This window comes from Haemorhous mexicanus, chromosome 17 (genome assembly GCF_027477595.1).
Source record: "Haemorhous mexicanus isolate bHaeMex1 chromosome 17, bHaeMex1.pri, whole genome shotgun sequence".
Lineage (NCBI taxonomy): Eukaryota > Metazoa > Chordata > Aves > Passeriformes > Fringillidae > Haemorhous > Haemorhous mexicanus.
Genome location: NC_082357.1, coordinates 157,630 through 173,288, shown reverse-complemented (window position 1 = coordinate 173,288; position 15,659 = coordinate 157,630). Strand labels below are relative to the sequence as shown.

Here is a 15,659-nt window from a genome sequence, read left to right as displayed (position 1 = left end):
GAGCAGGTTAACTGGGTTAACTGGTGCTGTAAAGCACCTGCGTAGATCTTAGCTACCTCAGAGTGACAGGCTAACAATGCTGGCTCTCATCCAAGCTGGCTGTGTGCAGAGGGAAATCCTACCACATTTTTTTTTAAACTTAAACATAAATGGGGAAGTTTTACTCAGACAAGTTACCATTATTTCACTGTGCCAAATGTATTTTGAAGACAGTCTATCTTTGGGAAAGTCTTTGGTAAATTGATCTCCGCTCCATGACCAGATTGATTTTATTGGGGTTGCATTTCAAATTACTATAGGGAAAGAAGGGGTGGGGAGTATAAATAAATCATAAACACTGTAAAATGGCTCTGTGTTTGTATTATCTTCCCCTACATAAGAAATGGTAGGTATAGTTTGTTTACTGGGATAGGTCCTCAGGTATGCCTACAAGCCGAACAGATAAACTGATTATCACAGTCTATGTGGTGCTGAAAATAGGGCTTCAATTCTAGTTTCTTAAGTAGTGTAAAATTACATTTAATCCCATACTTCCAAGAATTTCAAAGCAAGTGAATATCAGTGGTGTTCATAGCAGTTAAATACTGTCAGTTTGCAGGTGGGACAACTGAAATATGGAGAGATCCCTGATTTTGGAAACAGCTGGTGACAAAGCCTGAATCCTTAAGTCCCAGCTCTCTACGACCCTTCAGCTACTGAAGAGTTACTTCCTTTTTGTTTTCACTTTTTTTACATTTAAATTGCTGTTAAAATATTCTAGGTTTGAGAAACCTCCCTAGACCTCTCTTGGTGGCTAGCCCTTCAAGTTCTGGGAGCACTGAGGCCGACAGTGGACTGTTTGCAGTCCCTACAACCCTGCCCCCCAACAGCCGCCATGGGAAGCTGTTCCTACCCAGCAAGGAGGCAGAGCTGACCTTCCGGCAGCACCTGGACACCATCAGTGTAAGTGAGAGGACTGAATAGAAAACGCAGCATGGTGTGCATGAGCCAGCTTCCTGGAGGTATCACAGGGATTCTGAACTCCCCAGAAAGTAAGGGCTGCCTTGTGAAGCAGTGCTTCTTACCATGTTTAGGTTTAACTTTGTATTAAATGAGACGAGTGAGATTTTGACTATGTGACTGTGCTTTGAACTGACATTATGTGTTCAGGTAATTCAAATCTGAATACCATCACACAACCTGAGACACTTATTTGCTGTTTAATTAAGTTGCTCCAGCAAATATATGTGCCAGATTTAGCAAAAACTTATCCCCTTCTGATGTGTAGCTAATTGTAACACAGCCTCATTGCTGTACATAAGTCAAATTCTAATTTTTATGTACACAGTCTCAGTAAGAATTTTGTAGGAAGCTGAAGTAGTTGGTTATGAAATGGCTTTTTGGGACAAAGCTTTATCTCCATAAAAAAAGAAGAAAAAATACATCCTTTGTGGAAAATATTCTGACTCTAGCAGGAAGGATATTGTGCTATCTAAAACAAAACATAGTATTTTGGTTAATTCTTAATTCATCTTTATCAAAAATAAGAATTTGGAGGATATAACTTATTCTGTGTCTGGATGCCTAAAATACTTGTAATGCATTTCCTGTTCTTGTCCAGATGCAGTCGGACTTCTTCCTTCCGAAGCCCAGGAAGTTACGGAACAGGCACTTGCGGAAGCCACTGGTAGTACAGGTCAGAGCAAAATGTAAATGCCTGTTTTGCTCCCTGAGTATCAGTAAGGCTGTAGTAATTTGCACATAACAAAAAAACCCTGAATTTCCCTCATGCATGCACTGGAAATATAAAGCTGAAATTATGAAGGAACAAACACTTCAGTCTCTGGTGTAACTACCCATGTTACATTCCCTGTATGAAGAATATCAACAACAGCGGAAGTCCAGTGCCTGAGGCAGTTTGGAGAAAAAAAAAAGCCTCTGGAAGAGGCTTTTGAAACCTGGAAGCAGGTTCTGCTACCTGGGCCTTCTGGCACTGAGGCATAGGCAGTGTTGTCCCTGTACTGTTCTGAGCTGGCAGCCCTCTTAACTACAACATTTTCCTTTATATCCTTTTCCTGCTTCCTGCTCAGTAGTGGTTGTTAAACTGTGGTGGATATAAGCCTCTGTAGTGAAATAAGCCATAAGACACTTTGAAAGAACAATGATTCTTGGGAAAAAATGGGACTTGGAAAAAGATGTATGGAAGGAATGGCTGGTTGTTGTGTTGCTTTGGTGACAGACAAGTATTACCCTCCTTCAGACTGCTCTGATAACGCTGGGAAAAGGCACATGTGACAGGGACACCAGAGGCAGGTGAGAAAAAAGAAATCTGAAACCTAAATAATAGTAAACTGCGGAAAACAAAGTTAACAAGTGTCACTATACCATTTTTTCTCTTCTGTTTTGTATGAGAGTAGGGGATGTAGAAATTACCCCAAACTATTTTTGATTCTGAGATCTTCAGATGTGGGCAATTCCATGTGTTTTAAGAGCTCCCAAGCACACACAGCTGTCTCACTCATCTACACTTGCTGAATTTTAAGGGCAGATCAGTTTGTACACAGACTAGGTATCATGCTTAAGATCACTTATGAGAGAGATTTGTAAATCACTGCAAGTATAATCAGAGAGGATTATAGTTCTAATCAGCATTTCTCTGAGAATTTTCCATGTGGAAATAATTTATTTTAGTAGTTCACAGAGAAAACACATAATTCCTTCCTGTAGCTTTTTTCCCAAGAGCACACTGATCACATTGCTGTGTCTGGTGCATGATAGTAATGCTACAGAAATACTCTGCTATTCTGGAAGGTCTCGTGAACTCCTGTAACTTATACAATGAGTGTTACTCTCTGTCTGTGTTTAAATCTGTTCTGGTTTACTGTTTCTCTCACATAGAGAACACTGCTCCCTAGACCATCTGGAAATCCATCCCAGCATGTCTGTTCCTTTTCTATCTTATCCAACTCATCCATTACAGGTGAGTCTAGCACTTCTACAAACTGAAAAGTGTCCCTTAAAACTGCATAAAAATGTAATTAAAAAAGAAAATACTCTTTCAAAATGACAGTGTCACTAGCCTTCAGGATGATGGAATTGCTCTCCTGGATCATTGTGAAGCAAGTCATGCTTTTTAAAAAGTTTTTTCCTTCAATTTCCCAACATTGAAATCACAGAAGAGCAAGGAGTTCTCAACAGGGAGACAAAATACTTAGATAGGAATTTTTATTCTATAGGGTGTAATAATTTGTCTAGATTTTCTGTTGGACTTTGCCTTGTACCTGGGATACTGTCTGAATTTTATACAGCATAAGCAATCCACTGCCCATATGTCCTTTTCTGCTGGTACGCTCTTGAGTACAGTGGTAGTACAGGTGATCCCCCATGAAAAGCAGCATGAGGCCTAAAGGGTTGTCTTCACTGACAGTATGAGAGCAGCTCCAATGGAACAGCAGCTCTTGCTGTTGCATGTCCATGGCAAGACATGCAGCAGCATGCAGCCTGCTTAGCTCACGTCGCGATTTTAGCTCTGTTCCATCATCTCCACTACTTGCATTCCTGCAGCTTGCTGCTGTTTGGAATTTATTTGCTTCCATTGAATTGTGTTGTGTTCTGCTTTAAAGGTGTTAGATTTCATTTTCCTGAAAGATATTAATGCTTCCCTCCAGGGAGAGGTTCATTTCGGCCAATCCAGTCCTCCCTGACTAAAGCTGCTGTTTCTCGTCCAATTGTGCCCAAAGTTCTTCCAACACAGGCCACCAACCATCTGTCTAGTAAGTAATTCTGAATTCTGCAATAAAACCCATGCTGGTGTCCTCCAGGCAGGTACTGTCTCACAGGAGAAAGTGGGTTCCATAACTAGAACAATAATGACTTTAAAACAGGGTCTGCATGTATGTTTTACCTAGAGGATTCTTTTGAGATGAGAAGACATTCAGATGTTTGAAGTGGATTTTAAAAGGTCTGGGTGAGGTTGACCCTTACAGCAACCTACAATTTTTACACAGAGTCTACATGGCTGTCAGAGGCAAGATAACAAAATAAGGCTCTTGTTTCTAGACCTCCTCTAATAACACATAGAAAATTTCTGGAAATTACATAAATACTTTCCAATTTGGAGGACAAAAAGAAAAAAAAGAAAAGAATGGGAGGGGAGCTGGGATGTTTCTTAGCTATTTTGATATACCAATAAGAGGCTGGAACAGGGCAGAAAAGTGAAACATTTTAGCTAAAAGCAGTGTTACGCTTGGTGCAGAGAAGCAGCTGACCCAGATGATCAGATCATTACCGTTGCTGCTTTTTTACATAGGTGCAGTTTTGACTCTGAGTAAGTTTAAAAAAATCATATTTTAGAGAATCGTAACAAAGTGACAGAGAAGCTTGATATGTTTTTTGGTGTTTTGTCTCACCCAAGGTGCTATTGACTTGGCAGCTAAAAGTGCTGGCATTATCCCTGGTAGTCCCATGCCTGTCCTGGATGCAGATGGTTTGCCAGGTGTGTCTCCATTGTCACCGGATGCAGTGCCCACAGTAGTGACAGGGCAGGAGCCAGCAGTAGCACATCAGAATGGAGGCTCCATCACCACTGCGGAGGTCAGAGGCACTTAAACAAGCTTTTTTCAAGTGCTTAACTGTCTTGTTCTTTCATTGTATAAAAAAGCTGTATTAGTACAACTCCTCAGTGAGCTTTCTCCTGGGGCTTGCCATTAGACGCTGCTGTCATGGCAGACCCAGTCTGTGTTGTGTACTGTGTATTTGGGGTTGAGGGATCAAAGCATCATCTCACTGAATGAATTTCTATCCTGTAAAATGGGTTGCAGTTGGTAGAGCATTGAACTTGCCAATCCAGAAATCTCGCTTGAAAAGAAATGATGGCATTTTAGAAATTCAGGAGGGAATCTGGGGCAAAACATGGACTTTTTGGGATTGTATTTGGAATGAAAACTGTAATTTCTCCTTGCTATTTCTTTCATTGAGACCCAGACGCGTGTTAGTCCATGTTATGTTCTCAGGGAGTTGATGTACAGTTTTGAAAGATATGAGATATATGAAGAGCACAGATAAATTGTGATATCTTTATCTCTTCCCTGCCCAGCTGGTCACTCACGTGGTTTCTGTTGTGCTTGCAGGGCTCAGGCCCAGGGTGCCGGGTGCCATACATCAGCCTGCCGACCCGGCCCGAGCAGGATAGCTTCCAGGTACAGTGTGTGCTCTGGAATGGGTAATGTTCTGTGAAAATACCTCTGCTATTGCTAGTTAAAACTCCGTACTCCCTGGTAATTGTGCACCACTGGTACTGTCTGGTGGACGTGAAATCCCTAGCATCTGAAGAAGTTTAAAGAAACTTAGGAAAGCTGCTTAAATAGGTGTGTGTGCCATTCACTAAAATCAAAGTGACGGTGACAGTCCCTCACCTGTGAGGGACAAACAAGCTTTACAAATCTCTTAACAGAGTGGAGGAGTTTATAATCGCTGTGTTATATCTATGTGCATATTTTAGACATCAAAGGGGGACATTTCAGCAGTTTGCAGTCCTGCTACCTCCATGTAGCTAAAGGAGGATTATTAGGACTAAAATTGTGATTGTAATGTTAGCATCCTTTCCAGAGATTCACTGTTCATTGTACAGGATCCAGTGAGACATAGACAGATGCTTAAAGAGTAACTGTGATGGCACTATTGCAGGAGTGTTGTCATCCTGTCCCCAGACTCTTACTCCGGTAGGATCCAGGACCTGGTGCTGGATTTTTAGGCCTCACAATACAGGCTCTTCTTTTCTTCAGTGGAAGCATTTTCCATGCTCCCTATGATGCCTGCATGTGAAAAAATTAGTTTGATTGGAGAGCATAAAAGACATTAAGATTTTTTTTAAGATGTTAGGACATGAACCCATGAGGCATTTATTGTGGTAAAGGGGCCTTGGGTTCTGGTTCTTGCTATTAGGACAGCTGTGTATACACTACATCAAAAAAATGTTACAGTTCTTCGATGAGGTACTGGTAATAAGACTCCTTAAAGATCAGTTGAATTTTGGGAGGTCTGGCTGCAAAAAGTGAAAAAATGTGAGTTACCAGTTTAAAAAATGTGTATTCTCTTCCAGAAGTTAAAGGCAAAGAAGTTTGCCTACACAAAGGCAAATTAGTACATATCTATTGGGAACTATCTTGTAGATATATCAAAATTATGTTAATTGTAAGATTATGCTTGTTCTGTTATGTAGGCTGTCTTTGGAATGTTACAGACTCATATATTTTCAGATTATTTGGAAGGATATGGGCTGAAGCATATTTTTTTATGCTTACAGGTACTTTTCATTTAAAAAATGCAGATTTATTATATAAATAGTATATTCCTCTAATTTAGGCATAATATCTACTGTATTTTTTCCCTTAGAAGTCTGATTGTAATCTGATACTCAAGAACCAAAATGTTCCTTTTTAGTTTTCTGTGTTCTTAATAAATTTATGAACACTTAATTCCATTTTTTGTAACAGAGTACCTCAGTCCTTTCTATGCCAGAACTGGCCAAGACTTCTCTCCAGAATGGTCTGTCCACCCCTCCACTTCCCTCATCAGAAGCTTCCAGTACTCGGCTCTCGCCTCCCAATGTTTCTGCTCTCTTGGATATTTCCCTGCCTGGACCACCTGAAGATGTGCTTTCCCAAGGCGAACCTGCCACTCAGATCAGTGATTCCATCATTGAAATAGCCATTAGCTCTGGCCAATACAGTAAGTCTAAGACCAGCTAAAGTCTGTCTATCAACTTTAAAAAAACTCCCTTTAAAAAAAAAACCTTTAAAAAAACATCTTACATAGCTGCAGAAACTTTTCCAGATTATGAGGTTTTCGTGGGTTTGTTTTTTGTTTGTTTGTTTGTTTCCAAATATCTGTTGGAAATAAAATTCTGTGCCCAACCTTTATTTTCTAGCAAATATGGGGGGGGGGGGGGGGGGTGTTATTGTTGTTGTTTGGGGTTTTTTTCCTTTCTAAACAAAAATTGTTGCTGTGTTCTGTAACTTTACCATATTGACTGAATTTGTGATCCCTGACATCGGCTTACAGGTGAAGGTGTTTCTCTCTCTCCTGCAAAGCTGAATGGCAGTGACAGCTCCAAAAGTCTTCCGTCCCCATCCAGTAGTCCTCAGCAGAACTGGATTGCATCTCCCACCCATGATCCCCAGTGGTACCCCAATGACTCCACAGACTCCTCCCTTAGCAGCTTGTTCTGTAAGTGTCCAGACGCAGAGAAGTGCAATCAAAAAGTGTTTTCCTGTTAACAAAAAAAACCCAACATTCTTTATCAGAAGTGAATCCTTTGAAAAATTTTAAACCCAGTAGGACATTTGTAGAATTATTCCAATTACTTCTTGCTTTCATTTCTGCAGTGTTGCCTTGAGTATATTTTCTCTCTCTTTACAAGTCTCTTCCTGAAAAGATCCTGTTGCTAGATTGGGGCCTGTAGCTTGGGACAAGTAATTCCTTGGCAGTTCCATGTAGTCTGTTGGAGCCTGACTCATCAGTTAGGGTGTGAGACATTTGGACTGTTGTGCCAAAATGAACAGATGTCTTTGGCTCTGCTGGTGGAAAAACAGTCTTTGTTGTGTGCTTGATAAGTACTATCTCAAAGACATGAGGTCACCCACTGGGTTTGGTTGAGGTTTAGTTGTTGAGAGTTTTTTTTTAATTAATAATTCATGGGGCCAGTGTAATAAGTATCCTTACTCTTAGCAGTGTGGTATCAATGCTGGCAACACATAATTTTTAAAAGAAGGAATGAAATGGATATATGTCCTCCATTTTGAATTTCCTTGCCCTTCTTTTTTATCCTCCCAGTTAAGAACACTCAGTGCAGTGACTTACTGATGTGCCTTTTCTTTGTAGCAAGTTTCATCTCCCCAGAGAAGGGTCGAAAAATGTTACCAACTCCAGCTGGGAACACCAGTGGCACCTCCTTACTGGGACCCAGCCTGCTGGATGGAAACTCACGGGACTCCTTTGTGTCTCGGTCCCTCGCAGATGTGGCAGAGGTATGTCGGCAAATTACAGTCAGAGTCTGCTTCCTCTTGCAGTGCTGGAAGTTACAGTTACTAGGTACTGTCTCTCAGACCTTCCTGAGATACTTCAAACGCAGAGGTGCTTTGACACCTGCATTTCAGCTCAGTAGAGAAGAATTACAGTCATAACAGAAAGATGTAAAATTATCTGAGGGTAATTATCCAACACCAGAGCTGGTGTGAGAAGCTGCTGTAAGTGCCTTCAACCCAGGTTGTTTTTGCTGAGGGAGGTCATATTCACCTGTGGGATATACCTTTGTTCTGACAGAGAAAGAGTCAACCATTCTCTGGTGTGTGTTCTGCTTTGTAGAGCAAGAACTGAAAGTGCTAAAGATAAGAGCAAGATTAATAGTGATGCAGCTACAATATAGTTGGAAGCCTGGTAGGAAAAAACAGATAGGTCCAGAAGGAAGAAGTAGGACATGGCTAATAGCAAGTCACCTGAGAGGATGGCAGAAGGTTCTGTGCTGCTGAATTACTTGTCTCTGTTGGCAGAGGTATCCCTTTGTTTTGAACTCTTCTGAAGGGGTAGAATGAAGCCCAGCAGTTTTTAAGGCTGTGGCACACTCAAGGACAGAGCTCCCTTTCAGAGGGACAGACGGGAAGAATGAGCTGCAGGAACATTATGCAGCTTAGCAAGGAAAACGCCAAGTCCTGCCCTAGGAAGGGACTAAGGAATAACCCCACAGCAGTATCAGCTGGGGACTGCCATCTGGGAAGCATCTCTGCTGTACCTCAGACACGAACTGGGCGTGATCCAGGGGGGATCCAAAGGTGTAGAACCAAAGGTGACCAATGATATCATGAGCTGTTTTTAACAGGAGCATGGCCAGGATATTGAACAAAATTATTATTAACATGCTGTACTCTATAGAGTAGTAGTGTCTACCTGCAGATCATGCCTAGAATATTGTCACCAGTTTTGAATACCCAATATATAGGAGAGAGAGATTAACCAGAGCAAGCTCAGCTGAGGTTTACCGGGAGAATCAGGCAGTGAAGAAAGGGTGATGTCTGGGCTTCTTCAGCCTAGAAAAGGCTTCAGGGCGGGAGGGGACCCGTGCCTGCCAATGCCTGCAGTAGGGTCGTTAGGAAGATGTAGCAAGCCCTTTACAGAATGGTGATGGGAGGTGGGAGAAACAAGCAAAAGCTGAACTGATAAAGCTTCTGCTTTATCTATAGAAAAACTTCACTTTAACAATAGGCAGGCAAGGAAACAAGTTGCCCAGAGATGTTATGCAGTGACTGTCTTCAGAGCTTTCCAGGGCTCACATCAATAAAGCTTTGAGTGAGCTGATCTATCCTTATAGTTTAACCTGCTTTGAGCAGGTGGTTGAATTAGAGACCTGTTCAGATCCCTTCCAGTCTCAGTTGTCCCACAGTTTAGTTGTTAAACTCATTACAACATCACATAACTTGTAATTTCTTGGGGACTTTCCCTTATGGAAGGAATGTGTCATTTCTCTATTATTGCCCTTTGGATTTGGATAAGGTGGTTCTGTACAGACCATGTAACCAGGAGCTGCAGCAAACTCATGCTAATTTGGTGTGACGTTGGCAGCTTCAAACCTGAAACAGAGATCCACTTCTGGCATAAATATGAAGATTCTGTTTGCTTGGTGGTAAGAAGTTGTCAAAGTGTGTTCTAATTAAAGAAATATATGATAATAATCTATTTGCATGGTTTTGAAGTGACATTGCAGCCCTCAGTATTACCAACTCCCTTTAGAAGAAAATGAGGTAAGCCTCCATGTTATGCACAGGAGAGCAGCTCTTGTGGTAGAGGTAATATCTTTAGATCTGTGCACCTTAATGCAAAATTGGAGCAGGTGAGACCCATTGAGGCTATAGGTGGTTAGGCTTTTTAGAAGCTTCCATTTAGTTGTGGATGAGAAGAGCTGTTCTCTAACTCAGGTCAAGTGAGATAGAGTGTCTCTTTCGTATGAGGAGAGGTTGGGAAGGAAGCTGAGGGAGCCAGACACTTCTCAGGATGAGAGGTTGCAAGCAAAATTTGAAACACAATAAATTCCGCCTGAAGACAAGAGATCTGTTTTGAGGTAGTCAGGCATGGAAACAGGATACCCAGAGAGTTTTGGAATGTCTGTGCATGGGGATAATTCAATACCTGCCAAAGGTCCAGGGCAGCCTGTTCTAAGCTGACCCTGCTCAAGTGAGATGGTTGGATAAAATGCTCTCAGGATATCCCTTCTAACCTCAGTTATTCCATGAAATTGCCCCTGACATGTAGCTCATCTCTTCCCTCCTTGTCTCTTCCAGGTGGTGGATTCCCAGCTGGCTTGCATGATGAATGAGAACAGCATAGATTACATATCTCGGTTTAATGACCTTGCCCAGGAACTGTCAATACCTGAGCCCACTCGCAGGGAGATCCTGTTCGATGGAGGAGGTGGTGGTCCCCCCACTGGGGATCTGTCACACTAAGGGAATGACCAGCAGGCTGGTGCAGACTGTTCAGCTAAGTTGGAGCTTGCAAAGCTGGAACTTGACGAGGGAGCAGCTGAGTCTGAGTTATCCCTGTCCTGTGTGCTTCTTTCTAAGAGAGAAGCATTTGTTTCAAAGGTCTCAAGAAATACTTGCAAGTCCTGGAATGTGCAATATGCTGTCAACGATAGAACATGGAATAACATTACAGAAGATAGTGTGTCCCTGCATCAGCGATGTAAGACTGCAGGTTTGTGGGACAGTCCTGAACTTGTACTTTGGAATAGCCTAAGCAAGCAGCTCAGGTAGGGATGGGATTGCTACAAGTTCCTGTTTATGAATTATTGTTTGCATAGTGATCAAAATGCCACGCCTTCTGAGCCCTGTGAAAGTTGTGGAGGATGAAGGGTAGCGTGGGTAGGGGAACCATTGTATATCTTGGCACATCCTATTTGGCAGCCTTCTTACCATTCAGTCAAACTGAAGTTCTTGCACTCTGTTCAGGGCACTTCCACTCCTTGATGCTGTGTTCTTACAGACCACCCTGTTCCTTTGGCTCTTTGAGCATTTCAGCAGGGCTCACACCTGCTTGCTTCTTTGGTAGGGAAGCTCTGATCTGCCCTCCTCCCATGTTGCTTGGATCCCCTACTTTTAAACCCCATCACATCACAATCATCATCATCACCCTGACTGCACTCATATTCTTAACCTTTGAGATTCTTCAGCACATGGCACAGTTAACCCTGTGAGTGGGAGAGTGCTTCATTGCTCTCCCTGAAGAACAGTTGCTTTTTAGGTCTGGAAACATGGCAAAAGAGCTTACACTAGGAAAACTCTGTCATAATTTGTCTTGGCTTTGCTGGAAACATGTAAATATTGTCATCTTCACAGAAACTGAGGATTTACCTGGGAGAGGAAATAGGAAAGAATATTGTAATATATAGGAATAAATACTAGGTTAATGCTAAAGCCGTTGAGATCGGTTTTGTGTTATGAAGAGAAGTGTCAAGTCCTAGCTTGATCCCTTACTCCTTCCCAACTTCCTCTTTCTTCTGTGAACTCTGGGTGCTCTGTAGTACCTCACCATCATTCTTCATTACAGTCACTCCCAGGCGTGAGTGGGTCTGGCACCCCCTCTCTCAAATCCCTGTGCATTAAATGTTGTGTTTTACTGTAGGAAAAACCCTGATACTGATTCCAGTGGGTTCAACAGGATAGCAAGTTAATAGTTAATCCATAGTTAATTTCTGGGGAGCTGGTTGTCCGTCAATTCTAGCTTTGTAACTCAGGAGGCCTCTCCCTCTCCCTCTCCCTCTCCCTCTCCCTCTCCCTCTCCCTCTCCCTCTCCCTCTCCCTCTCCCTCTCCCTCTCCCTCTCCCTCTCCCTCTCCCTCTCCCTCTCCCTCTCCCTCTCCCTCTCCCTCTCCCTCTCCCTCTCCTCTCCTCTCCTCTCCTCAGCGCTGCTCCTATATAGACCTCAACTTTGTATTAATAATGAATAAACAACCCTTCTCCATCCCATAGGCTGTTATGGCAGGTTCATTTCCCAACTTGCACTATACTTGGTGGATGTAGTTCTGCTTGCCTTTAGCTACTCGTAGGAGGCATTTCTTTGACTGGGAGTCTGTTGTAACTTGCTCACAATGCAGTGACTCTGCTTTGGGCAGATGATTTTTATCTTCTCAGAGTTGGCCTCATGTTTTCTGTCATTAGGAGAAAATTGAACAAGTTTTCTGATGCACACAGAGCCTAGTTTGAGAATTCTGATAGAATTGTCAGGAAATCCCATTAACCTGGAATAGGAAAAGTTGAAGGCTGTCACAGAAATGAATGCTGGGGCCTGTTTTGTTCTGAGCATTCCCCCCCTGGTATAGAGAAGACACCTGTTACTCTCAAGAGTCATGCCCACTAAAACTTTTCAGTTTTACTTATAATTTAGCTGTGTTTTGGTTTGGAGTTTCCCAGATTGTTCCCTCTTGGTTTTGGGTTCCTCCGTTACTAATGCTGATTATTCTGTATGCTGTGTCTCCAGAAATCCTTCAGATTTGCAGGACAAAAGTAGAAGGCACCTACTATGGCTGTGGATTACAGAACGTGCAGGAGGAAATGTGTTACATTCTAATCAAGTACTGTCTAAAAAGAAATCTGAACTCTCATTCTTAAAACTTCTTAATATTGCAAGAGTAATGTGAGGGTCTCCAGTGTATTTGTAACTTGACAAACTTTTCATCTTCCCTACTGATGCTGGTAACACAGTGGATATGACACTGGGTTTGGCCCTGGAGTTGCCTAGCATAAAGCCCAGTGTTGCTGTACCTGCTGCAGGAGTGGAGAGCAGAGCAGATCATCCTGATCCGTGAAGGCTTTTTGCCTGCGATACAAGGAGCTGTCAGCTGCCTTGCCTCAGCCTACCCAGGGGAAAGGACCCAACTGCAGAAGGAAGGCAGAACAAGTGGCTATTTTTGATGATGCCATGACATCAGAAAACTTCTAATACCCTGAATCTCTACAAGTGGGCTTGAACCACCCAGTAATAACAGAGTATAAATTACAGAAATCAGTTCAGCACTCAGAATGCTGGGTTAGAAGTGTTTGCCATCAGCCCCTTAAAAGTTGGCATTATGAAGCAGAGTTTGATTTCAGAAATGTAATGCATTGCAAACTGCTTTTTAAGAATAAAGTCCTTTGAGGAAAAGGGAAGAACTTAAGAATAATTAAGATCATTGTGGTAATTCTGAATTGATGCAGTATTTGTTACCCTTACTATATGAAAGGCCATTTAAACACATTTCTGATCAGACCAGCTCTAGATTATAGGTGAACATACTTTACAATAGTGGTCATCATCAGTTTGTGCCTGAGACTGCTAAGGAGGTGGTGTATACACACACACACATGTGCATGTGCGTGCACTGATGGTGAGGGGGGGTGGTAATACTCAAAACTTCTTCAATTTTAATTATTTCAGCTTCCCCAACAACAGTAACAAAATCTGTATGAGGGACAATGTCAGGCTAAGCAGACATCCAAGCAAGTGACGCTGAAATGCACACAGTATCATTTCTGAGGTAGAAGTGACTTAATTAGGTGAGTACTTTCCTGGGGCACTATGAGGAGTTGGAGAGGACTAAGGGACACTAGCAGTCTCCAGGTCTAGGATTAACTGCTCTAGGCTTTTCCCTCTCAGTGACCATAAGGCAGTTCTGAGTAGCTGACAAGGTAAAGGGCAGAGGATTGGGTGTCTCATCACCATGGGCGGGGTGCAGAGTAGTACCATAGCCCAAGGCTGGATCCTCCCAAGTGTGTGTGCAGAGATCTGACAGAGATCTGTACAGGGTGTTGCATTCTGATCACTCACACAGTCCATTTTATACTGCATCCCTAAATCTACTAAGCATAGGAATAGTAATTGTTTTTCATACAGCATTGTTAAGCCTTTTTTTGACGCCCTCTGTATTTTTTAATTGAAGTAAGTGGCTTGATTCAAATCTAACTTATAAAGACATCTCATTTACTGACAGCAGATCCCAGAGTGGAAATTCAGTTGCATTTTGTTTTCTACACCCAGACTTCAGATGCATTTATAAGGAAAGTACTGCACTTTTTTTTAACCTTTTCAAACCTTTCAATCTGTTAATTTCACAGCAAGTTGTAAATGTTACCTAAGTGAAACCTTGGCAAGCACTACGGCAATAAGTTATCAGTAATTATTGAAACGTGATAACTGCTTTAGAGCTTATGGTTCTGGCAGCAAAATGTAATGCTGTTTCTTTTAATAATAGTTAAGCCATATCATCTAAGGTTTCTGGCTTGTTTGAGATGTGAATTTGTTTTATAGATTATAAATATACCTATATAGTGTATGTATAAAGCAAAATGCCTGTCCTTACTGATTATTTTTTGTACCATACTGTAAATTATATTATTTATTCTTTACCAATTTTGGAAAAAGGTGTTTTGGTTATTTAATATAATATACAAAAGCTGTTAAACTTCTTCTGTTTAAATTTCCAATTCAACTTGTAAAGCTGTTTTTATTCTTGTGCATAAATACATACTAATACTTGATCTAACTTGTGTTCAGTGTGTTCCTTGCTGTTCAGGTCCTCTCAGATTTTTTTAATTTAAGCTTTATTTACATGATCATGGCTTTTTGGGGGTGGGAGTTAAGATTTGTCCATAAGGCCAAGTCTTTCGGGGTGATTTGATTGCAGTGAAATCAGTTGCCTAACTCCCATTGGCATCTCCCATCCCAGAATTTTGATGATTCTCACCATGAACAGAGAAAATTTTGGTAGTGTTGTTTTGCTTTATAGCTTTCATTCTCATTAGTATCTGCTCATGGTGAACTTCAGAAATGTGGCAAACCAGAGGGGTGGTTATCGTGAATGGCCTGTCTTGAGCCATGGGCACCAGAAACAAGGGGGAGAAAGAGAGAATAACAAACAAGAAAACCACCAAAAAAATCCAACCACCACCACCAAGAAGGTACAATAAAAATGATACTGTCTATCTTGGGGGTTTGGGTTTGTTTTTTTTCCCCACAGTTTCAGATAGGCAGAATCTTGGCTGTGGAGGTTGTATTCAGGCCATCATGTTTTATACAGCCACTACCAGAAACACCTTTTCACCCTAGACACTCAAGAACAGGAAGCCCTGATAGGGTTGCATAGTCTATCTTCAGAGTTTTCCAAGATAAAACTAAAACCCATAGAAAGGTGGGCTGACCCAGCACACTCTGCTTTGGGCAAGTTGGACTTAAGGCCTGAAGTTCCTGTGATCTAGGTCAGTAACTAACTCTTTTTTGTACACTTACAGGATTTTGGTCTCTATGACATACAAAAAGGCTGCTTTAATGTTGCACTGAGAAAGTACGTGTATAATCGATCAGAAATTAAGAATGTTCTAAAAAGCTCAACATAAGATTTATTAGTATTATTTTGATAATTCCTTCCCATCTAAAAAGTGCATAGTTATCTCTCCCACTTGTTTACTAAGAAAATTGGGCTGTGACCAAGTTGAGCTCTTCCTGTGCAGCTTCTCCCCTCCACTGGCTGTGAGCCTTCATCAGCATAAAAGACCTTTAAATCTTTTCCACCTTCTGTCAAAGCTGCTACTGAATCTTCTCTCGCAATTTAGCTAATTTTGTCCTTAATGACCAAAATTTAAGACTGTAAAAACAAAA

General features: G+C 41.7%; 1 protein-coding gene across 5 annotated transcripts in view; it reads left to right on the top strand.

Moving 5' to 3' along the window:
- CRAMP1 (cramped chromatin regulator homolog 1) overlaps nt 1-14,547 on the top strand; it is a 49,151-nt gene extending 34,604 nt beyond the window's left edge. For 3 of the 5 annotated variants that reach the window (XM_059862020.1, XM_059862019.1, XM_059862018.1), the window contains exons 12-21: nt 761-942; nt 1,601-1,675; nt 2,878-2,959; nt 3,648-3,752; nt 4,394-4,572; nt 5,109-5,177; nt 6,474-6,708; nt 7,042-7,206; nt 7,861-8,006; nt 10,311-14,547. In XM_059862020.1, the coding sequence (XP_059718003.1) occupies nt 761-942; nt 1,601-1,675; nt 2,878-2,959; nt 3,648-3,752; nt 4,394-4,572; nt 5,109-5,177; nt 6,474-6,708; nt 7,042-7,206; nt 7,861-8,006; nt 10,311-10,475 (1,403 nt within the window). In that variant the 3' untranslated portion in view covers nt 10,476-14,547. The remainder of the gene's footprint in view (nt 1-760; nt 943-1,600; nt 1,676-2,877; nt 2,960-3,647; nt 3,753-4,393; nt 4,573-5,108; nt 5,178-6,473; nt 6,709-7,041; nt 7,207-7,860; nt 8,007-10,310) is intronic. The other 2 variants (XR_009488668.1, XR_009488667.1) reach the window with 2 other exon arrangements.
- Nucleotides 14,548-15,659: the final 1,112 nt, after the last annotated feature.